This window comes from Misgurnus anguillicaudatus, chromosome 20, assembly GCF_027580225.2.
Source record: "Misgurnus anguillicaudatus chromosome 20, ASM2758022v2, whole genome shotgun sequence".
NCBI lineage: Eukaryota > Metazoa > Chordata > Actinopteri > Cypriniformes > Cobitidae > Misgurnus > Misgurnus anguillicaudatus.
The window spans coordinates 30,235,038-30,260,980 of NC_073356.2; the positions used below are offsets into that span (position 1 = coordinate 30,235,038).

At 37.6% G+C, this 25,943-nt stretch overlaps 2 protein-coding genes across 3 annotated transcripts in view; both read left to right on the forward strand.

Moving 5' to 3' along the window:
• rprd2a (regulation of nuclear pre-mRNA domain containing 2a) overlaps positions 1-17,937 on the forward strand; it is a 46,605-nt gene extending 28,668 nt beyond the window's left edge. The window contains exons 3-10 of the mRNA XM_055220353.2: positions 9,399-9,532; positions 9,818-9,870; positions 9,963-10,089; positions 10,187-10,362; positions 12,754-13,108; positions 13,240-13,464; positions 13,703-13,894; positions 15,392-17,937. Of these exons, the coding sequence (XP_055076328.2) occupies positions 9,399-9,532; positions 9,818-9,870; positions 9,963-10,089; positions 10,187-10,362; positions 12,754-13,108; positions 13,240-13,464; positions 13,703-13,894; positions 15,392-17,100 (2,971 nt within the window). The 3' untranslated portion in view covers positions 17,101-17,937. The remainder of the gene's footprint in view (positions 1-9,398; positions 9,533-9,817; positions 9,871-9,962; positions 10,090-10,186; positions 10,363-12,753; positions 13,109-13,239; positions 13,465-13,702; positions 13,895-15,391) is intronic.
• celf3a (cugbp, Elav-like family member 3a) overlaps positions 17,294-25,943 on the forward strand; it is a 31,311-nt gene continuing 22,661 nt past the window's right edge. For both annotated transcript variants that reach the window (XM_073858505.1, XM_073858506.1), the window contains exons 1-2: positions 17,294-17,433; positions 22,093-22,201. In XM_073858505.1, coding sequence (XP_073714606.1) covers positions 22,169-22,201 — 33 coding nt within the window. In that variant the 5' untranslated portion in view covers positions 17,294-17,433; positions 22,093-22,168. The remainder of the gene's footprint in view (positions 17,434-22,092; positions 22,202-25,943) is intronic.

Sequence of the window (25,943 nt, forward strand, 5' to 3'; positions counted from 1 at the left end):
TAATCAGTACCTTTGTTTTGTCTCAAGATGCACACAAGTATTGTTAACTTAAATGTCCTAAAATAACTAAGGCCTAGTACTGGATTAATCTAAACCCTGTCGGGCAAACCACCCCATAAGATGGGAATATAGGAATAAAGCCACTGTCCATGATCATAGGCATGTCTATATTCATTCCCCATTAAAATAAAAAACAAATGGATTGTGAAGACGCAAGACTGATGTTTTGTTTAGCGGTTGACCAACGTGGTTCGTTTGATGGCTGATGCCAATATGTGGCCGTCTAGCTGATGATTGGTCATTTAACTGCTTCCAATGTTGGCCTTTGTGTCTTTTCTGAGTGTCTTTTCATTGGGAACAGCTAATTTAAGGAACCGAGAGATCTATCAGCCTATAAAAAAATATAATTGCAGACTGAAAAAATCCAAATAGTGACTGATATGGCAACTACAATATATTAGTCGAAAGCTGGTTTTGTTGTCAGATAAAAACAGAGTTGTATAGTACTTAAGTATTTTTACTTTCTACATAAAAGTAAATTTTCAATTATTCGTATTTTATTAGTGTTTTTTTTTTTTGGAAAACAAACATTCCAAAACATATTATCATAATTTTTACTCCACTACATTTCATAATTTCAAGTTTTTGGTTTATATTTAATATTTAAGTACATTAAACATCTAGTAATTTTTTGTACTTTTACTTAAGTAAATTTTCTTTCCGTACTTTTACTCAAGAAAGTAAAAGTACACAATTTTTATGTAATGAGGCATTAAATCAATTTTAATATTCAATATATAATGAATACACTGTATGATTTTATGCTTTAGAATGTAGTAAATATTTTTGGATAAAGAAAAGTAAATTTTTTCCTAAGACAAACACACTTATAAAGCATAGATGCTTGGAAAATGTAACTAAAATACTTAAGTATTATACACCTCTGAATAAAAACATTTTTATATATTTTTAATGTGGAAGATAGTATTAAACAGTTTGTGGTGTTTTGTTTATGAAACATTTACTGTTGTGATTGTTATGGTGACAATTTTTTTCCATTTAAAAAGTTCATTCTTTTATACTTCACAGACAAACAGCAGCTTAATGTTGTGTAAATTATTTTCTGACCAGTAAAGTATGGCAATGTATTGAATTGATGATGCACTCATTGATGGTTTATGACCATATAATAATAGGGATGTCCCGATCCGATATGCTGGATCTAGTGATGGACCGATATACCAGCCGGCCGATATATCCTTATGTTTTATGTGTATCGGCATCGGCCGATACGTGGCTGCCGTGTTCGCCGTTTTTTTTCCGGCATTATTTACAGACAGAGTGCTGGAAGCCGCAAGCGATTCCAGGTCATGTGACTAAAAACAACCAACCTCGCCTGTTTTTACTATTTGTTAAATATAGTTCAATAAATGTAACTTTTTAAAAATTAAGACTTGTAACATTTGGCATCATCATTGTGTCATTTTTATGATGTAAATTGAGTGAGCAAAAGCAGTATCGGCTCCAAATATCGGCTCAAGAAAATCGTCAGCCTGTATCGATCATTGGTTAAGGCCAGGGGTGTCCAAAGTCGGTCCTGGAGGGCCTGTGTCCTGCAGAGTTTAGCTAAAACTTCCCTCAACATATCTGCCTCAAAGTATCTCTGCCTAGTAAGACCTTGATTAGCTGGATCAGGGGTGCTTGATTAGGGTTGGAATAAAACTCTGCAGAGACACCGGCCCTCCAGGAGCAGGAGTGGACACCCCTGGTTAAGGCTGATGAAACAAAAATCGGCATCGGCACTGAAAAAACCATATCGGTCGATCCCTATCTGGATCGGGTATCTGGGCCTATTCGGGCTTTTTGGTTGGATCAGACATCGGATCGAGGACCGACAACATGACCGATCTAATTCCGATATGTGCGTTAGCTGTGGTTGTTACTGACAAGCTATTAAAAGGACAAAGTATTATAAAAGCACCATAAACGTTTTATGCACTCTTTTAATACACTCAATAGCTTCATGTGAAGGAACAAACGCACATTTAAAGATATTTTAGTTTACAGAAACTCTAACTTACTCGCAAACTGGGTTATTCCACTGGTGAAGCAGACGAATGAAACGTGTCATTCACACACGCAGACACAAGATAACTGTATTAGCTTTATTAAAGATCTGATTTTATAAAGTCTCAGTAAGCCATTGGATGGATGCAATTCACTTTGTGCTAAGCACACAATGCATCTATTCTCTTTTGTGTTTTAACAGTTATAAACTTTCCGTTGCGGTGCGAGGATTCCCATGAGAGGATGATTCAAGGGCATCAATTCTGCGCCCAGAAACCCCATGAACGTAGTGTGTTATGACTTAGCCGCATCAATTCTGTACCGGTAATGTGCATAAAAAGTCCGGTCAAACGCATAATTCCAAAAATAACCAACTGCACACTAAAGCTTTTTACTATGACAGTTTTACGCAATTAAGAAAAATATATTTAGCATACTTAATCGATCAAACGTACCTATTATATTATATTATATTATATGGTCTCCTAAACACTGTCATGATTAATATTTACTAATGTTTCCTGAAAATGTAAATCATTTTAAATGATTGATTTTAACATTTAAAATGATACTAGATGTAGCAGAAAGCACTATACACATTTAATTACAGTAGTATCAGACAGATATCGGTATCGGCTGATATATGGATTTCTGGTATCGGATCGGAAATGAAAAAGTGGGATCGAGACATATAAAGGTAATGCTATGTTACACCAGACGCGTTTGAGGGTGTCAAAATCGCATCTACCGCGCCTAGTTTGCCGCTTGAACAGTTTGAATGCATTTGCACGTCTAGAACGAAGTAGACGTGCGGAAAAAGCAAGCATTTAACGCGCGTCAGATGCAAAATCCGCTTCTTGTGGAAGGGGCAAGTGCTATACGATTGTCTGTTTGCAAGATGGCTGATGACGATTGTGCATTTATCGAGAGAATTACTGGTTTGTATTTGGTCACCTTACTATAAGGGGACAATAGTTTAAAAAACGTCAGGAATGCCGCGGGTGGATAAACGTCACTTGACTCAAAAGTGAAATGTGTATTTACAACTTAGGTTAACCAATGTCCTCACTGACACTCTTCCAAGCGAGGTACTTTTTATTCCTGTCTCTATAGAAATAAGAACTTGTGTCGTATAGCTCCGGGTGACTGCTCATGGACAATATCAAGCATTCCTTCATGTTGAATGAGTGACCCTGGGCGGGGCTGCCACCACAGCAGCAAGCAGGCTCCTGATTGGTTAACGCGGCGCGAAAAAACGGCACAGATTTAACATTTTCAGCCTCAAATTCGCGTCAAATGCAAAATGCACAAAACCGCGCAAGACGCTCAATTCACGCCATTCGCGCGAACAAGGAAGAATCACGTCTACCGCACCGCACTAAATGCCTCATTCGTGCCGCGAGACCTCCAGACGTGCGTCAACGCGTCTTCACATTGACTTAACATTGAAATCACTCGCACGTGACGCCTCTACCGCGGCTGGTGTAAACGCTGCATAATGTTGACATAGTTTGACATAGCAACTTTAGCTCTATCAGTGCTTTGATTTTAGGCTTGGGTGGTCGTTTTTGTGAAATTATTTTGAAAATTGTTGTTTACACGTTTATTAATTGATGCTAGTAGTGCAAAAATTAGGGATGCTCCGATCCATTGGCCACCGATCAGTATCGGCTGATAATGGCATTAAGTGACTCGATCGATACTCTCTAAATTTGCCGATCTCATAAACTGATCTTTCTGTTCACTTTTGTCATCGTAGGGATCCTGAATGCGGCTGCAATTAAAGACATTTTTGACGTAGTGCGAGCATTTTTATAACCCGTTGCTCCTGCGACGTGCAGAGTCCTAAAGCTACAGTAACCTAATTCATCTCTGATTAAAATCACTATCTGCTCTTGACTAAGGAACTGTTGTACTTCATACGAATGTGTGTATATTTACTTTATACAGTAAAGACTGTGAAGTGTTTAATTTTCATTACTTTTAAGAGACGTAAACCTTTTTAAAGAGAAATTAAATATCTATTTGCAGAAGAAATATTTGTTGTGCTTATTTATTTAATTCTCTATTATAATAATAAGATAATTAATTACTGTGTTTACACCAGCTGCGGTAGAGGTGGCAAGCGTGGGTGATTTACATGTTAAGTTAATGCAAAGACACGATTAGGCATCCTGCGGCCCAGAACGTGTGTTCCACGCGAATTGAATGTTGCTCAATTCTGAAAAATCTGAACTTCGGCGGATTTACGCCCCGCGTTAACCAATCAGGACCTTGCTGTAGTAGTGACGTGATTACAGGAAGTGAGCGGAGTGGCAGAGTCTCAGCGGATTCGCAGAAGACCCTCCCATGATGCGAATTTCCACGTGAATTTCTCATATAACTACAATTTCACACACAAATCGGTAATCAGGGTTTCCGCGGGGTTGTAAAAGGTAGTAAAAGGTAGTAAATTAAATTATGCCAAATTAAGGCCAGTAAAAAGTAGTAAAAAGTAGTAAGCGTCATCTGACGAGGTAGTAAATTTTCGATTGCCTTTTGTAATGTTATGATGCCTGGAAATTAGTTCAAATCACCTGCATATCTGGGCAAATAATCAAAGATCTTTCGTCTCTGGGATGTGATCAAAGCCTGGAGTGGAGCCAAATCACGTTCCTCTCTCCGCTGTAAGCGTTCTGTAATCACTGCGGACCGGATCCACTCCGGGTTTTCTGACTGTATCACGTTGAGGTAAAACTTTTTCAGCTAGCAAACTTATAATGCAGGAAGGCTCCGATGTTTTGAAGATCGATAAAGGTGTAAAAGACGATTGACTTGGCTTAGCGAAATAATGAAGATTGGCAAGCCTTTCAGTTCGTGGGATAAGAAAACCGGTAACAGGTAATTGCGTGTCTTTGCACAGTATGACTAACGTAAGGGGTCCTGTATTTTGGAGGTAAATGATTTCTCACGTTACTGATGCTATGCTGATATAGCCAGTGGCCGGTACAACGGGTTTGTTTAACTCGTGGGTAAACTTCATGTGGATCCACAAGAACCAAGATGCAGATGACATCCAAATCCTGTGAGAGCGATTGACGAGGAATCATAAGAGGAGACTGCTTCCGAAATGCTCTCGCGGGACTTTGATGTCATCCACCTGTCGGTTCTTGCAGTTGCATTTGCGTGTGGTCACAAAAACGTAACATTTGTACATATATTTAAGCACAGCAGTTTAAAAACAGGTGATTTTAAGACATTCAAACACAAACAACAGTGCGTCCGCTGTTTCTGTGTCAGAGGAGCACGCAAGCCGCGCATTCGATTCTCATTGAGCATGTGTTGTACGTATTTTTGCCGCTTTATTGGCCTTAAATAACACATATGCGTCAAAAATCCCGTCTTTGCAAATATCCTTATATAAACACGACCATTTAGGTCTTAGGAGAAAGTAAACAGCAGAAACATTGCGCATAAACTAGCACATCAGCGCTGCCTCTATTGTAACATAATATTTTGTTGATAAATGTACAGTCATTCAATTAACAACTGTCACTATGGTTACAGACATCCTGTGTGAATTCTACACGAGTTTGACTCGAGTTACTCGTTCAGGGTTTATATTCATACATAACGTTACTGTATTAGAGCTGTGACTGTAAACTGTTGTGTAAACAGAACAGACCCTGGATTATTTGTTTATGTGTACTGAATAATATGATATGAAAAAGTTGTATTTGTTCACATTAGTAAATGCATTATATAACATAAACAAACAATGAAAAATATAGAGTGTATATAAGCATTAATTAATTCTTGTTTATGTCATTACAGTAATTGACGGTGGTTCATGGTGCATTCACTAATGTTAACAGTTTCAACTTTGATTAAAAAATTATTAGTAAATGCTAAAATAAATACATTTACAATTAATAAATAATTAATAAAAGATTCATTAAAGGTGGTGATATTCATGTTTTCTTTTTAAACAGTATAGTGAGTTATTTAGCTGGTTCGCCTTAATCTGAAATGCCCTGCAAACTACAGCTACCTATTATGCCACATGAGACTTCAATATGGAATTTATGGCAAAAAAATCTCCCCTTAAAATGCTATTGGTCTCGCCTACATAAAGTGTTAGGTAAAGGAATATGACTTGGCCTGAAAAATATTTCAGTCAGAAGAATTTTTTCACTTTAATTCTTTTTTGTATGTTATATATGTCAAAATCTGTGTAAATAATAGAAAGGTCGCTGATTAACACTTGCAATTCAGTGTCGTGATGGTTTTAAAAAATATTCTGAAGGTAGTAAAAAAGGTAGTAAAAAGTAGTAAATTTAACTTAAGGATTTCTGTATAAACCCTGGTAATCTTTATCGGCTGTAAAAATCCTGATTGGAGCATCCCTAACAAAAACCATATTGTTACTGTCCACTATAGCCCTGGTATTAACCTGGTGTTATAACCTTATAACTTTCTGTTAAGGCGCGTTTTAGTCAATCAGAACACAATAACAATAATTATTACATCTTGGAAAACTAGTAAATGCATTTACTAATGTTTACTAATACAACCTTATTGTTCATTGTTACCTATAAAACTAAAGTGGCATTAATTGGTGTTTCATTTTGTGAGCGTGTGATAATGACTTATTTCATATATTGCTCTAAAAGCCCTTAGTCAATGGAAAGAGATGAAGAAAGTTGACATGAGCTCTTTAAGCTCTTTGAAAGCAGTCGAGCTGCTGCATTTTGAATCATTTGGAGTGGTTTGAGTGCCTGTGTGGAGGAGCCCCAGCTAGCATAGCATTGCCAAGAAATCCAGCCAAGAAATTATCAGGGCCTGGACCATGAATTGTGCCATTTGCTTTAGTCAAATAAGGCTTGAATTTCATGATATTGTATTGTAAGAATCTACATGACTTTGCTGTTTCGAAATGCGAACAATGAAGGTTAGCTGGTCGTCAAAGGTTCTGGCTGTTCTGCTTGTAGTGCATGATCATGGAGAGCGCTTTATAGTTTAAACATTTTTACTGACCATGTGTGCACACATTTCCACCATAGCTGACCATCAATCATTTCTCTAAATTGTTCTCTTCCGGTTGGAATTACCCTGTATTTTGCTTTGTTGTTTATCATCTGTTAAGAGTTTGTATGTGATTTGTTTAGGTGATTTTATATGTGATTCAACTGTTGACATTGTTGATCAGTTGTTTATAGGGTTGCTCCGATCAATGCCGATCTCCACTTAAAATACGTGGCCGATCACTATTTTGAATCGGACAGCCAATTTACAGCTATTTCTTGTACTACGGCTTTTGATCAGTAAGTCTTTATCGATCTGAAATCGCTGTTAGTTTGAATCGTTTATAACATGCACTTGAAAAAGCAACACTCGTCAAACATAATTGTTATATATATTCTTTATTATCATGAAAATACCTGAAAAGGTTTGAAGAACAGCAATATAAATATATCCTTAAGCCATTTCCTGGAGCTGCGTGTGTATGGTTTTTCGTCTACAGCGCATATTGAGTTTCTGCACGAGAGCGCCCTCTGGCTTTTGGATGTAGCGGCATTTCACCGTAATTCATTGAGAAGCATAGCAAGCATCATCGGCCGATCGATCGAAGCATCCCTAGTCGTTTAAAATCCACACGGTGGTAGGGCTGTATATCGCCAACAATTTCTTGGTACAAGGCCACTATAATATGTGCTTCATCATAAAAGACAAATTTGAATGACATTTTTGTTCAGAATTTAGTAACTATTATTGTTATATATCTGTTTATTGTAGATTTGAATAAGCAGTGTTGTAACAGAGCTACAGTACTTAAAAAGATATTGCCTGTCTCTAGGTATTATATTTTTGTCTCATATCATTCTTCTATATCTATGAATATGTATAAACATGCAGCCAGACTAAATACTATTTATCTATAGAAATCAGATTTTTAATGTGACAGATATAGTTTTATTTTGAAGTAGCTCATATGTCTTCTCCTAGTCACACACTTTTCACCTGCAGCTTTTTGTCATCTTTCTTTCCAAAGGCGTTACTGTATTATAAGAGAGCGGCTAATAAAGCAGCGCTCGCCTCATTAATTTTAAATGCGTGCAAACTAGGGATGCACCGAAATGAAAATTCTTGGCCGAAACCAAACCAAAAAAGGAAACCAAGGCCGAAAAACCGTAACGAAACACTGAAAGAAATTATTATGCCAATTATCAGTACAATTGCATTTATGGCTATCACTGTGTACTAAATTTACTAGGGGGGTGTGACGGATAAAAAAACTTCGGATCACATTACAGTTTTTGAGGCACAGACACAGATCAGATTATTTTTCGGATCAGCAAAAAGCATGTGGGAAAAATCTAATAAACAATAAAGAAATTGCAAACATTTACAAAAAAGAACAAAGTTGTACATTAATAAGGTCTGAAATTAGCATTAGGTACAGAAATCAAATTAAATGAATCATAACACAATAAATTAAATATATTATTATTTTTTAGAGCTATTTGTCTCTTTGTCATGGGTTGTTTGATTAACATTAATGACACAGACTTAAGTAGGTTAATCTGACTGTAATCTATACATACACTTAAGACATAAACAAATGTTCTTATTAGAAAAATAATAATGTGGAGATAATTTTGTTTATATGTGCCCTGTCAATAACAGAAAGAGTTTACGTTTGCTTTTTTTTTTTTTTTACGCGTTTCTCTCGTATGTGCACATATTGCACACATAGAGACCGAGGGTGAATCCCAAACAGCGGAACAGTCGCTCCACATAAAAACGTTACGTTGTGTTTCGTTGCTTTATTCGCCAAATGTATGTTAATGGATTACAGTATGAGACACGTTAGCGCGACTCTCTCTAAAGTTTACACATCAAGACATGCTTAATCTTTGCAGACGTGTGCAAACAGCTCGACCGTGAGTGAAACCTGCTTGAGCACGAAGGGGAGGGGTGGGAGACGACTGATCACCGCGAGTGAAACCCAAGCGCTAGCGCACGGATGGTCCAAGCACATTAATAGAGAGGCGAAGTGAAGGAAAAGATGTGGTAGAAAAAAGTGCGCACTAATGCACTGAAATTTTGCATACATCACTATATGTGGCAAATTTTGCTACGCTTAATTTTTTTAATTATTCTATACACTCTGCTTGCTGTTGTTTTTGTTGAATATACAAAGAGGGAATTTTGAGTGACCACAGCTGTCCCATGTTTAGTGAAAATGTATTTGTTGTTTCACTAGAAATCTACTGTAATGTTGCAATGTATCTACAGTTATTGAATGTCTGTATCAATCAGTGTCATTATTAAATCGCTTTTCCTTACAGTGGCATGAAGGATTCCAAGGTGACCAAATCAGTGGAGAGGATCCTGAACATTTGGGAAGAGAGAAGTGTCTATTCGGAGGAGTTTATCCATCAGCTGAAGAGTGGTATGGTTCAGAAAGAAGAACCAGTAAAAGGTCAGTATTGCGTTAAGTAGTTATTCTAGCAGTATAGTAAAATGAACATCTTTGAATTGAAAGGCACCGTTTATCCAAAAATTAAGAATGCCCTTTACTTATTGATGACTTGTATTATTATATATTGTAAAATATAAATCCAGACTCGCATGACTTTATTCTTCACTGTAACACAAAAAACAGATGAATTTTTTTTTGACATTTTCTTGTTTTTTTCTTGAATATAGCCATTAGAATATGAAAATCTTGTGACGTAATGCTCACCAATATCCCATTTTTTTAAAGCTCCTGACAATTCCAGAGCTGCCCTGAAATCCAAGATTGTGGCTGAGTTTGTGGTAAATTATCCAGATTCTGTATTCAGCTAAATAAATAGAGCCACTTTCAAATGACGTTACTTCTAACATCCATTTTATTTCTTCCCATGAAGCCGGCTGCGTTTATCGAGCATCTAACCAACTACAGAAAGTCTGTGGATGAGACGGAGCTGAAAGAGAAACAGCTGGCTGCCATGAGAGTGGATGTATGCAGTACAGAGGCACTGAAGAAACTAAAAGGTCATTAAAGAAAACCTTTAAGCATCTGAATATGTATTCTATGAACGTGCAATAAATTTAGTTCATATTTTCGTTCTTTCTGCATCTCGCACCTTAGACAAAGCAGGCGGCAAGAGGTTCTCTAAAGATTTCGAAGACGGAAGCACAAAGCTTCAGGATTTCGTCTCCTTTCTGGACGGAGAGGTCAAAAAAGGCCCACCCCTGATGGAAGCACTGGAGAATGCAGACATATTCTATGAGATGCAGTATAAGGAGGTCAAGATTGTCGCTAAAGTAAGTTTTTACCAATTTAAGGGTGTTTTGGCGATTGATCAGCCAAACAAACAACTGTGAGAGTTAGTGTTTGGTTGCTTGATTTTAAATACATTTCAGTGCTCCAAATAGTGCTGCGATGACTTGAAACTGATGCATGGCACTTTAAAAAAAGGTTCAGAATTTAGAAAGATCACAGAGCGTCCTGGGACCATTACAGTGTTAAATCAGATTTGTCACATTGCGTGGTTGAAATTAATGTAAAGTCGGGTCGTTTAATATAAAATGGGATTGTAGGAAATAAGGAAAATGGTATATTTTCAAAAAGCACTTAATGAAATCAAATTATTTTCATTACCTTCAATATATACCGTACTCCTAATTTCTCCTCACTCCAGCATGAGGTCTTTCTTATTACAAGCCTCATGAAATAGACATTTTTAAATGAATGCTCCTTAGATGCTTTTAGTGGTTTTTGCCGTTCTGTTTTGCAATTGGATTTGTAAAAAAACGAGGTCTACAATCCTTACGTTTTGAACTGGAATATAGTTTAAGTGCACTACTGGTTCCGAACACGTTTGTCCATTTCAGATCGAAATGAGAGTTTGGTTCCAAATCACAATAAATCTATTTTGACTAATTTGGGTAAAAATGCGATTTCTGTACCAAGAAAGTGACAAGATGAAACCACTATTTTCTGTTACAAACTTTCACATAGCATCTTTGTTATAATATCATTAAAAATTCAAATCCATAATTTGATTTTCAAATATTTATTATAAAACTGATTTTTTTTCTTCAGCAAAATGCAATAAATCCATGACAGGTTTTTTTTTTTCCCAAATGCTATAAATATATTGAATCAATATATAATGTGCATTCATCTTTGCCATGTTATATTCATTTAGTTGACTAGTGGTATACACTGATTAAAAAAATAAACATTAATGGCATTAATCAAAACACTTTATCATATTAATAGCACTGTCATTGCTGCTGTCATCCTTGGGACGTCGTCGCTGAACTTTTTTGAAAGCGATCAGCTGTAAAATGTTTTGGTCCTGCTCGATTTTCATTGACGTAAAATAATGTAAAGTTTTTCATAAGATCCCCTGGAGTCAATGTGTTAGCATGACAGAAGCTTGATGCTGTCGTGTGAGGACAAGCAACAGCCGACATTTTTCCGACGCCCGAGTGGCTTATGTTTCTTTCCCGCCACAGAAAAGCACCACAGGTTTATCAATGCCATCAAAAGTATTATTTTGTTTTTGTTTGTACTTCGTGATCAACAAACAAACAATGTAGATGAGGAAAACTAGGATTCTGTGTGTATTCAAAGCGCCGCCATTGTTGTTTACAATTCGTGTAATGCGCTGTGATTTGTTGAGCGGATTTATTGCATTCTGCAGAAAAGGAGGATTGGCGTTTATCGCATTTTGGGGAAAAAAGGAGAAAAGATGACAGATTTTGCGTAATATTAAGAATTTACTTTTTAATACTGACCTGATACAATACTGATTTTGGTGGTAACTAATTTTTGTTAAAATTTTTGTTTAAAAATGGCGTTTTGGAACCAAACTCTTCAGATATTGAAAATGCAAATTACCGCATGATTTACTCACCCACAAGCAATCCTCGATGTATGTGATGATCCTCTTTCAGACAAACGCAATCGGAATATATTAGAAAAAATCCTGGCTGTTCCCAGCTTTATAATGGTAGTAAATGGTGCTTCTGATTTGAAGCCCTAAAAAGTCCATCCATCCTTTACAGATGTAATCCACACGGCTCCAGGTGGTTAAAAGGCCGTTCTATGTAATAGGTTGGAAACGCACTCTCTCGTGAACATGTGTCGGTTGTTACCGGAAGCTAGTTATTTCAGTTGGTAAAGTTTTAAATATTGATTTTTTTCTTACAAATTCACATCGATTGCCCTCAGAAGGCCTTTTATTAACCCACTGGAGCCGTGTGGATTATTTTTGTACAGGATGAATGGACTTTTTTGGCTTCAAATCAGAAGCATCATTTAATACCATTATAAAGCTTGGAACAGCCAGGATTTTTTCTAATATAACTTTGAATGTGCCTGTCTGAAAAAGACAATCACCCACATCAAGGATGGCATAAGGGTGAGTAAATCATGAGGCAATTTTTATTTTTGGGTGGACTATCCCTTAATGTGTACAGAGGCTAATAACAAAGGACGTCCGTTTTAACATCTCATATTTGTGAGTCAGCAAGAAGAGAAAATGAAACCTCCCTATTGTCCTACAAAGAATATTGGAATTATTGATATATGTAAAATGTTAGCTAATTCTGTATTGCCAACAAAAGAAAATAATATAAATTGTCAATATTAAGTATATTGCTAGTTGTAAGTTTCAAAAATCTCTTCAAATCTTTCATTTCCAGGCCTATGAGACATTTGCAAACCGAGTATCGCACCTTAAGCGCAAACTCGATGCACTGAAGGCCATGCTGCCTGATCCAAATGACTCCCCCGTCCCCTCCCCTATTGAAGACGCTCCTTCACCTTCGGGCTCAGAGTCACCCTTTCATAGCTTGGATAATATCGGTAGCCCAGACCCAGAGCTGGATGGTCAAGAGATGGATGATGACATGATTGCTTTGGCTGATGCTCCAAGCCCCCTCTCATCTGCCGGGGGTTCTCCAAAACCAAGCGCTTCTGCGGGAGACGCAGACAATCGTGATGTTGAGGATATGGAGCTCTCAGATGTAGAGGATACAGAAACCCCCACCATCATAGGTACGATAGATCTTTACTAACTGATCCTACTTCATTAATATGTTTTAATTTGTTTGTCAGAAGTCAAGTGCTGTTTCATGTTAACTGCAAGTATGTATTTGAATAATTTTATTTGTTCGAATTATCTACAGTGGAGGAATGTGTAGCCCCGCCTGTTGTATCCAAAGAGTCGTCTGCCTCTCAGAGCGTCACAGAAACCTCACAAGCTAATTCGGGCGCACAAACAAAGCAAGTCACAACCCCAACGACGCCCGTTCCCTCAGCAACACCGTCACTTCCTGTTAATCTAGCTGGGGTTGATCTAGGCAAGATCAGCTCCATCCTCAGCACACTCACAAACGTTATGAAGAACTCAGGTGAGACTGTGTAGTTTAGTAGTTATTTTGTACAGCACATTATACACGGGTTAAAGCACGTACTGGCCGGAGCTGTTGCCAAGTGGTAGAGCCTTGGTGCTTAAATGGAAGCCGCAGGTTTGATTTCCACGCATTCCTGTTTCCACCTTTCTGTTTTTCCAAATTTGTTCAAAAAAAGGAAAAGGTGAAATTTTATACGTAACATTTGTTTTTATGCAAAACATTTTTTTCTTTGCAGCTGTAGGAGCCAGTCCTGTTTCTCGGTCTTCGCCTAGTGTGCCGTCCACTCCAGGCTCCACTCAAAAACCTCTCACGACTGCTGCTCCTCCTCCAGCGAACCCACTGGCCAACATCCTCTCCAAGGTCGACATCAATCCCAACACCCTGCTCAGCGTCCTGTCCAAAACACAACCTCATGGTGGTCTCCAGGGTGAGAATTGGGAAAGCAATTTTTCTGTTTTTAACATTTTCATAAACTGCATGTTATTAAGAAATTGAGTACAGTGCCAAAACTGTATTTATGTACCATTTTAATTTTTTTAAATATAATTTTATGGGTGTGAATTAGCAAGCACATTACCTGCAGACTTTAAAACTTTCAACTAGGGCTGGGCGATTTGCAATGTATTATACATAACTATATTATCAGTGGTGTATAAAGATCTTACAAAATAAACTGTATTGTTTTTATTACCTTAGAATAAGCCGTTTTTATCTAAATATCTTCTTACATGCAAGTCGTCGCCATGTTTCTACAGTAGCCCTAAATGGACAATCTGTTCTACAGAGCGTTTCATCACTACGGTGTCATGTTTGTCCTGTGGCAGCTACCGTAGCTTTGCTATGCGTTTGAAATTGAGGGGTGAGCTGTGGGCTGAGCTATTGGTTGCTCTTCGCAATCTCATCGTTAGATGCTGATTAAAACCCACAATGGACCTTTAAAATGTAACTTACATTATGGCCTATTAGTGCTACATATATCTTTATTTTGGGATTATTTGACGTTCACAATCTTCAGCGCCGTTATCTTGATAATATCTTATTTTCAATATATTGCCCAGCCCTACCTTAGAGGGACATTTTAAATATACTCATTTTCCAGCTCCTCTAGAATTAAACATTTGATTTTTACCATTTTGGAATCCATTCGGCCGATCTCCGGGTCACTTCTAGCATAGCCCAGCACAATCCACTGAATCCGACTAGACCACCAGCACCGCACAACAAAATAACCAAAGAGTTTGGCTACTTTTCCTATTTAAAACTTGACTCTTCTGTAGTTACATCGTGTACTAAGACCAACAGAAAATTTTAAGGTACAATTTTATAAACAGATATGTCTAGGAACTATACTCTCATTCTGGTGTAATAATCAAAAACTTTGCTGCCGTAACATGGCTGCAGGAGGCGCAATGATATTACGCAGCGCCCGAAAATAGTCCCCTTGGTAACTTTCAACAGCAGGGGACTATTTTCAGGCACTGCGTAATATCATTGCGTATCATTTAGTCTTAGTACACAATGTAACTACACAAGAGTTTTTAGATCAGAAAAATTATGAAACTCTGGTTATTTTTGAGCGTGATGCTAATGGTCTAATCAGATTCAATGGATTGTGCTAAGCTATGCTAAAAGTGGTAGCGCCAGACCCAGAGATCAGCTTAATGGATTCCAAAACAGTAAAAATCTAATATTTATCTCTAAGGGAGCCGGAAAATGAGCATATTTTCAAAAAAAGTGGAGTGTACCTTTAAGCTTAAATTATTCAGCTAGCAGAAATATCCCTCAGTGTTTATAATGTGTTGCTATATGTTAGTAAAGGTTAGGTATTAGTTGGTTAATTTAATGTTTCCTTTTTAAATCAATCAATCTGCTGACCCTTGTGTTCCTACCCCCTATTTTTCTCTCTCCATAATTTTTGCCCTAGGTCTGTCCTCTTTACTAAGCAACCAGACTGGAAAGACCCCTGCAACTTCGGATTCTGACAGGGCATCCCAAATCCCTCCTCTTACAGCACACACTCGTGCATCTCCCAACGTCACACCAACTTCATCTGCTGTCCAATTGCCTAGAGATCCTGCCTCACAAGGGTCTGTGGCTCCCAGGTCGTCACAGTCAGATATGTTGAATGACCAAGTAAATCCTAACACTTCTCTCAACTCTACCTTGGACTCCAAGATTGATAACCTCATTCAAGGGAACCCAATACTAAAAGGCTTTAATTTGGGCTTCCCATCTGTTCTGCCATGGCCTAAGGCAACTGTTGACAGCCCCTTAGCAAGTACGGAGAACCTCGCTGGAACCCCAGTAAGGGATGAGGGTGGATCTACACCAACTCAGGATGAAATAATGGACGTTCCTGTTCCAAGATCAGACCCGTCGCTGTATCAGCAGAGGCAGTCTACAGATGCTAAATCGACACTTCCTCCTACATCTTGGCAAGAACCACATTCTCAAGCTGTTCCAATACAACAAATTGGTACAGAGATTCATCAGAATTTTGGACAAACACAAAATGACTCCAGAAACCCTGTGCCCTCCCTTGCAGAGGCAGAGGCTAAACGTCATCAACTTATTGAAGCCATACTTTCCACTTCAAAGCCCAGCCACCAGCAACCTTCATGCAACAGTGTGAAATCCATGACAGGACCTGGTCCAGTACATCAAGAACCAAGACAAACCCCTGTAGGAGTGAATCCTGAACTGGCAAAAAGTGGCTTGTATGGGGACGCATATAGAGATGGTCAAGAGCAGCAAATGTTGGCAAGCTCTGACACGTATGGAGCAGAGCCGTACCATGTTAAAGAACCAAGTCACCAAGGTTTTGCTCCACCTAACTTCTTCACCACACCTCTCCCACCGATACCAAAGCTCCCACCTCCACCTCAAGACTTTAATACTCCAGCCTCTTCTTCGATGGCGAGTGATCCTCGTGTTACCGTGGCAGAACCTTTCAGCGAAGCAGTAGGACGTGATGCTGATCAATCGTACATCCCAGAAAACTCTGGTTACGGTGAGCATTTGCCTCATGAGGAACCTTTCCAACAATATGAGGATGGACCTTCACGCTTTGCCCCTGAACCACACCAGGTTCCTAATATGCATTCAAATGCTCTAGTGGATTACAATCATCAAAATCCATCGAGAGTTCCTCTGCAGCACCCACCAACTATGCACCATCACCAGATGGGTTCTCCACCTCCAGTAAGGGGGGGCTACCATGAAGGTTTAAGCCCTCCTATGCCAGAAGATCCATACTTTGACCCATACTATGATCATCCACCTCGCAGTCCATCTCCCCCACATTACGACATGCACCCCGTTTCACCTCATGCACACGAATATTACCCTGAAGACATACCACCTCACTACCCTGAAGACATACCACATCACTACCCAGAGCGGAGGGTTCCTTCTCACCTAGGACACAGGCCCCGAATGCCTCACCATGTCCGTCCACCTCACCCTGGGCACTATCCACCTCCCAGGCACTTGCATCGGCCACCACCAGTCCCATATGCCCATGAGCCACCCTTCCCCAGAGGCAAGCGACCTGGCCCACCTTATGGAGGACCTCCTAGAGGTGGTGGCCCCTACTATCCACCTAAAAGACCCTTCCTGCCTCCACATTACTGAAGTGCATGCCACAGTGGCAAATGACCTGAACGAAAGAAGTCCAAGACGTAAAGAGGTGCAAGAAGGGGGCGTTGGGCAGTGACGTCAAGGGGATGATGTTGAGAACGCTATCCTGAATTCTAGGAAAAACTTAGCATACAAGTGACTTTAGCAAGATCTGTTTATCCAACATGAAGCCTCGTGAACAGGTCAAGGGGAATGAACCATTATAACAGGGAGTTATGTGGCAAGATGAAGTGAGGGGGAGCATTGGAGCTGAGAAACGGAAAGAATCATCCGACAGGGAACGCTGGTGGAATGATGGGGAACCTGAAGGCAAAGGCAAAACAAGAGGTGGTTATTTTATTTCATTTAATTAATCATTTCATTTCTATATTTTTCATGTCTAATTCTATAAAACGTTGAATGTAAATGCACCTACAAATTGTCCTTTCCTTTTCCGAGAACTCTGTGTGCTCGGATCTAACACGCATCTTTTGGATCAACATTTAATTAAGGTTGATATGTAATATTTTTTTACCTTTGAAGCTAGGTTCTACTGATGATCAAGCTATATTGTTATAAGAAGCTGGTAGTTTTGATTCACCACACATTGTTTTGTAGATATAAGTAAATTCAACCCTAGCAGATAGTTAAGCTTCATTATCGTCTTTAATGGAGAACAGCAGTGTAATATTTACATTTTTGAGAAAAGACAAGTGTAAAGAGGCCATTTTTTGCCCACACCGGCAGAAGATCCAGAAGACAAGAAGTTGTTGAGAAGAACATCGTGGCCTCTCTCAGTTTCCTGAGGCTTTTACTGTACTGATGTAATAAAGATGTTTGGAAAAAAACACAGTGGGGGAGTCCAGTCTCAACCATGATTTCATTGAGTCTTTTCATCTCAACTAATGCAGTGTGACTGATAAATACATTCGTAATTACATTCAATGCACATCAATAAAATACGAAAAACACATACGCAGAGATTTGATTGAAAGGTGCCGTAGAATGTAAAACTGTATTTACTTAGGCTTAGATAAATAATACTAGTTCTGTACGTTGTATTGACGATATTGTGAGCCTCAAACATTGTTGTTTCCTCCTTACGTAAACCTCGTACATACAAAATCTCAAGGCCTATCTCAACATAACACTGACTGTGACACGTTACAGTCATGATGTACACCCCCAACATTAAATTACACATTAAATTATGTTATTACAATGCTAAAACAAAGGTTTGACTGCTGAGTTAGCGCTATATGCTAGTTAATGCTATATGCTAGCGTTTTGGCTGAAGTTCTTCTGTTACGTTTTGCAGGTCCATACTGAAAAACTAAAACTTACCACTCAGAAAAGTCAATTGCCAATCAATGAATAATTTATTATTCTTTAAAATCTGTATCTTTCTCTCATACATGCTCAAACATAAGGTCTGTTTACACACACACAGAGAGAAACAGCCAATCAGAGCAGAGCTCTACATTATTGTTTATGGTCCTTTCAAATAAGGTAATAATAGATCAAGGGCAAATCTTAGGGTTGTAAATGGACATGTAAAAACGTTTCTAAATAATTTTTGCACTTTATAAAGCCACATAACTTCTGCGTAGATAACAGACAACAATTTAACACTTTTTTATGCATTCTTTGGCACCTTGGAGATAAAGTGATAGGTCACCCAGAAATGAAATCATTTACTTGCCCTGAAACTGTATGAGTTTCCTTGTTCAGTTAAACACAAAAGAAGATATTTTGACAATTAATGGTAAGCACGCAGTCGATGGTACCCATTAACTTTGATAGTATTTGTTTATTTTACTCTGGAAGTCAATGAGTACCATCAACTGTGTTCTTACTATCATGTACATTTTACTATCATGTACATTTCAATGAAAAATTATCAAGAGATCGCTGTAGTCATACTTGAGTCGTGACAGTCGCAGATGTGGCATCACGCTGTGAACTTTTTTCTCTGAAATAAAATTAGCTTATGAAAGCGAAGGAAGCGGAAAATAAAGCTGAGCATTAGCGTCATAGTTCCACAAATGTCACTAATGACCTCATAGTGATAAATCAAATGGAAAACAAAATGATTCACTATGAGAGGTTGGCAATTACTGGCATATAAACATACTGCATCCTTAAGCCAGCAAACCACTTTATTACAAAATATTTGCTAAATACTTTTTAAAAACATCACTACATTAGACATTTTAGAGATTCAGACATTGTTAACCTAACAGATTTTATTCATGTTTAAAAAGTCATGGAGCACAAAAATCAAACATTTTCTTATCTTGAAACAAAGATTTAAAGTGCAATATTATTGATAGATATAGCTTATTTATTGAGAAGGTTTGATGTAATGGCATAATGATACTCAATAGCAAACTAATATAGCTGAAAATGAAACCTTAATATTAATTAATACAGCTGAAGAGCAAAGTCAAATTTCATAGTCAAATAAAGCCACTGATCGGAAATCATTCAGTACGTGTCTAAAGACGAAATGTAACCCTTGAACCAAGACCAGTCATAAGTCGCATTATATTTGTAGTCGCATTATATTTGTAGAAATAGCCAACAATACATTGTATGTGTCAAAATTATCGATTTTTAATGCCAAAAATCCTTAGGATATTAAGTAAAGATCATGTTTTATAAAGATATTTTGTACATTTCTATTTTGGCCAAATAGTGTCTTTTTCTAACAAACCGTACATCAACGAAAAGCGTATCTATTCAGCTTTCATGTGATGTATAAATCTCAATTTCATGAAAATTGCCCCTTATGACTGGTTTTGTTGTCCAGGGTCACAAATAATGATTTAATTTCCTCACTTATTGCTTTACATCTTCAAACCTTCATGTGTAGTAGATTTATCTTACTAAAGTTAAAACTAAAGTTACTAATAAGCTAAATACACAAGACCACTGCCCTGTAAACTATGCTCTCGTGTTGTGGGGCCACTAGGGGGTCCAGTACACTGTCAAAAAAAGGTCAAAAAGTGACCTTAAAAAACTCCTAATATGTACCATTTAGGTACAGATACATTTGGCACCTGTTAGGAATGCCAACATTTTGTCCTAGGCCCTAAACTGTCAGAAATAAAGTGGTCACTGAGGCGGTACTCTTTAAAGAGTTCCTAATATGTCATCTATGCACAGATATGTAACTTTGATGTACTAATATGGATCTTTGAGGTACTAATATGCACCCTTTAGTGTACTTTTTAAAATGATACCGCCCCAGTGACAGCTAGGGATCTTCATTTTTTAATTGTAATATTTTTCTGACAGTGTACCTTTACTCAGGCCTGAGAGGAGGAAGGCCCCACCCATACAATTTTGTCCTAGAGGCCCTACACTGTTAGAATATTAAGGTACAAAAGCTGTCACTGAGTTCCTAATATATATACCATTTAGTTACAGATAACTTTGAAGTACTGATATGTACCTTTTGAAGTATCATACCTTTGAGGTACAAATATTCAGGTTACATTTAGGTACAATGGTGTACTTTTTGAATGGGTACCATCTCTGTGACAGCTTGTGTACCTTTATTTCTGGGAGTGTTTGTTTACATGTAGCCTAGTAAGTTTATGTACTTAAAGATTAATGATGTCCAATATTGACACACCTTCTGCATTAAAGACAATGAATTCTGTTAATCACAGAAAAAGGAAAAATGTGATTAAGTATTTAACATATTTTACCAATACTGCAACCAAAGCCTTGTGAAAACTGCAGTAGCACACACATTTTATCATTTCTGAGTGAATGTACCACCCAAATGTTAAAATTGCATTGCTTTCACATAATAATACAGTTTAAAGAAAACGAGCTTGGATCTTTAAGATTTTTAGATTTCAGGGCATTTTTGACCCCTTTGGTTCATTCTGTATCATTGCTTTAGGATGTCATGCGCATGACCTCACTATCTCTTATGTACAAAAGCAGAGTGCATAAAGCAAAGACTTTAGCAACACGTATAAAAGCTGTTGTCAGTAGCCTAAAGCCAAACCTAATTTCTTTAAGATCAATAATAATCAAATTAAATGTATTGGGAGTTTAATGGAAAATCTATACTAGCATTGTTTAACCGCCTTAATATTAGGTAATAAATTTGACAGCCTATAGGTATTAAGTAATTATATTTAAGATATAAATCAAACAAAAACCACTAGTCCGCTGACTTTGTGTCCTGTACAGATCGTGTCAAGCAAAGGCTTATTGCGTATGATGATAAAAAATGTTAATGTTAAGCTCTGTTGCTTTCATCGTATGAAAATCGACATGCGCTGCTGTAGGGAAAGTTAAAAACAGCTGCATGTCTTTAATTAAATAAGCAGATTGTGCTTTTATAGTTTATGTGTAGCCTACCGAGTGTTGATAGCGCCCTCACCTTCATTTTATTATATATTAAATAATTCATTAAACGACAATTACACAAAATCAATAAATCTTAGTAGTTTATTAACCGAAACATAATATATTACAATACTGACAACGTTTCAGTACAAAAATTACGCTTATACCAGTGGTGCAGATATTTATTATACGATTTATATTAATCTGTTATTGCTGAGGTAAACGGCTCGTCAGTTTAATTTACGTCATATAGTGGTAGCGCGGGCCACGCCCACTTACGTTGTGAGCGCGTGGGTACTGTTTACATTAAAAGTACAGTTTCTATAAAGTATCAGCAGGATATTTGTAAAACTTAAATAAAAGATCAATGTGAGCTGAACTCAATTCATTGATTTAGTGATTTATGTGATTTTTTAAATATACATGATTATGGAAAATAACGAATTTGGTAATCTAAGTGCTTTGTTGTAAAATAGGACAATTACAAGTGATCAGAAGGGTATTTATATTTAATCAATGTTTACACATGCATATAGCTGTATCAATGATAGCCTAGATAGATTCTTTATTTTTTAATAGTAAACTTTTTATTGAATGTTTCAATAACATATGTACTTCTTCCTTACTTTTTTAAAGAATCCTTTTGTCCACTACATCGTGTTTGCTGAAGGACCATGTCTGCCCAGCAACAGTGTGGTTTAGGGGACATCCAATGCCCTTGTATCCCATCCGCTTGCAAATTAAGGTAAACCATGTGCTGTTGCACAAAGCACACTCAAGACTGTCAGTCCATAACAAAGCAGAACCTCTAATGTCCCTGATGCTTTTTGGAGCACATGTGAATATTTAGTTGTTTCTGTAAAATTAATGTACATTATAATAGAGGTTAATCAGACTTTGCCACAAGAACAAACATGTTTAAACCACCTACATAAATACTCTGTGAATGCTGTTTTTCCACTCAGGCCTTCTCTAGAAATACAATGAAATTTAGATCTCTACCCCCCTCTACTGGTCTGCAGTGATCCTAAAGAGCTGGGTGCTTTATAGCTTTAGGTCGGGTGATAACAGGTCTCCAGGGTGAGCTTGAGCTAGTGGGACAATTTCATATATTTACTGGAAATAGTTCAAAGGGCAGCTGAATAGACAGTCACGTTAAAGCAAAAAATAAGGTTAGAGTGCTCATGTAAAGTCAAGTCACATGGCCACAAATGATTATCTATAACAGGTGTCGGATGCTGATAGATTGAGTTGTTGCATGGAAAATTATCAGCAATTAAAGGTCACAGTATAGCTATCGGTCATGTTTATATAGCACAGAAGGAAATTGCATGATAATATATACTGCTGTGTAAGGCATTGTTGGGAAAATTTCCAGATTACATTACTGTGAATGAAGATAATGAGTTTTTTTGGGCTTAAATCAAATCATTTTATGAATTTATAAAATTCAAATCACCATCGCTTTGGAAAAAAAACCTTTTAAAATTATTTTCAAAATGATTGAACCATGATGCTGTTTAAATTAATTATTTTTCATTTAGGGTATAGGATTACTGTTTATTGCTCTAGTAGTTGTTTATAATGCCTGTTGTATGTTTATGTACATTTCTGGGTAGTCATCTTGGCCAGGATTCCTTGGAGGAAAATATTTGTTAGGTGGATGGATAGATACCCTTTATCCCATATGTTTACCCAAAGTGAGTGATTCAGCCAATGTTATTTGTTGTCTATAATATCAAATGTCATTATGAAGGCTTGATAGGGTTTTAAGCATATTTACCCCCAGCTAAAATCGTTGGTTTTCAAAACCTGGGAACATTAGATTCCAGAGTATTTCCAGAAGGGACATCTTAATGTCCCCTATATATTTTCTTAACAGAATGTTGTGCAAGCCTTTATATTGAGGGTCTTTTTGCCCTATCACTAACACTGACAGTCTTTTTCATTTCACTGACTTTGACCTTTTCAGTACATATAGCCACAGCTTAAATAACCAGCAGATGTCGTTGTTAATTCAACTGTTTGGCCTTAACCAGTTGAGTCATCGGTGACTCGTGTGAGCTTGTGTGTGTATACGTGCATGAAATGTTTGTGCTTTGGGACACGCTGTATATTTTTTGTGTGTCAAACGTGAGATTGATAGAAAGATGGGTCTTTAATCTGTGCATTTAAGGTTATTAGCAAAACCACAGCAGTGGGGGATTTAAGGGTTGGTAGCAGATGGTTGTCAAATTCAATCTCACACAAGTAGAAGTGTCTCAAACTTAGTGTACACCAGAGCAAGACAGGCTAACACAAAATCATTAAAACAGATTACAGATACACTAGGGGGATGTACATGGACCACATGGGGTGAGATGTGATTGTATATAATCTCACAAATTCTTTTTTCTTATGGTTAAGAATGAGTTAATTGAAATGTGCACGATCGTGAAGCTTGAGAAAATGCTGGACCACATAGCGAGCAAATCACGTCGTTGAAGTGGGCGTTAATTTGCGAGGAAACATGATTTGGCTGGATGTAGTTTCAGCACCGTGGTCAGAGCTCGATGAGAACAAAAGGCGGATTAGCGTCCTTGATATCAGGGAGCGTCTATACTTTACAATCACAGACGAAAAACGAACACTCACTTTAAGCAGTTACAAACCCTAACGGTTTTTACATATACATTTATGATTTTGGCAGACGCTTTTATCCAAGGCTACGTTTAGTGAATTATAAGGCATATATTTATATTAGTGTTTCCTGTGAACAGTTACCAGTTTAGCTAAATTTTTTATGAATTTAGCAGATGCTTGTATCCGAAGCTATGTACAGTGCATTCAAGTTATATCATTATGTGTGTTCCCTGGGAATCAAGCCCACGACCCTTTGCATTACTAATGCAGTGTCGAACTAAAGATTTTTAATATTGACAAGATGCGTCGCTGGTATTGATATGAATGGGGGAGATCGCAACGTTCAGAAGGTCGGCTCTAGTCCCGCCTCCCAGTAAAAGAGCCAATCGTCAACCGTTAAAAATTGGAATCCTATTTAAACATGCACATTTCGATCGAATAATTTTTGGGCAAAAATTATTCGATAAAAAATGGCAGCGCAGTAATGCAAATTTCTTAAAGGGGACACTTAACTTAATTTTTTTAAGATGTAAAATAAATCTTTGTTGTCCACAGATTAAGTATTTAAAGTTTTAGCTTAAAGTGCACCTATTTCATTGCTAAAAAACAAAGTTTTTTGTGTATTTGGTATAATACAATGCGTTCACGTTAAAACGCATTATTTTCCACATACCGTACAATTTTGTACCTTCAGATTTCACTCTCTTCCTGAAACGCACGGATTTGAAAAGCTATATGTCCCTGATTGGCCAGCTAATCTGTACGTTGTGATTGGCCTGAATACCTCTGACGTCAGCCGGAAACGTGACACCCCTTACCATGTTTGAAAGATTCGCTCACAATGCAATGCCAACAGGAGTTAACTTACAGGTTGTGAGTGCGAAGCGTGAGGAATTATGATAATGTCGATCGTCTCTACATCACCAATCCCAGGAAGTAAACTGTTGCCTAAAATCTGTGTGTTTGTTGTTGTCCAAGAAAAGAGATTTATGTTGGAGACGGTAACTCGCGTCATCGTTTACTTTGGGGTATTTCTTTTTGCATATCATTAACACATACTAATACACACTTACACACCAAAGCAAATGTAAAAACGTGAATCAGACAAGAGGTGCTCTTTAAAATACAATGTAAATAATTTATAAATAATGTTAAAATTGCCACTTTGTAGGTGTGAGCAAAAAATTTGCCGTTTTTGAGTGTGTCCTTTTAAATGCAAATGAGGGGCAATGTCATGGTTAGATAGTACAGATTAAGGGGCAGTATTATACCCTTCTGACATCACAAGGGGAGCAAGATTTCAATGCCCTTTTTTCACATGCTTGCAAAGAATGGTTTACCAAAACTACATTACTGGGTTGATCTTTTTCACATTTTCTAGGTTGATAGAAGCACTGGGGACCCAATTATAGCACAAAAAGTCATATTTTGGTAGAACTGAATAAAAAACAATATACTGTGTTATGATACTTAATGTTGAGTAAATTTTAGCACCTATCAAATGTATTTTCATTTTGTTCATCATTTAATTTGTTATAAAATTAAGTGTATACGTATCCACAATGTCTAAATTACACGGTAGATGCAGTGTGCATGGTAATGAAACAATCAGCTGTTCGTTGACAGCAACCTGTGTTTTTGCGGCTATGTTTTGTAAGGAGAAAATACAGACACTCCCTTAAACCGAGTAAGCATCACGGTTTCCACACCCCGAGGGAGGACAGGAGATGGACAGGAGGGGGACACCGGCTTTCGACGTCAAAAGCTACGGGTTATACAGAGTGTCAACACCGTGAATATAGACTACAGTGTTAACGTGTGTCGTCTTCACAGCCTCAGCGTTAATTCGTAAGTGGAAATGTGTT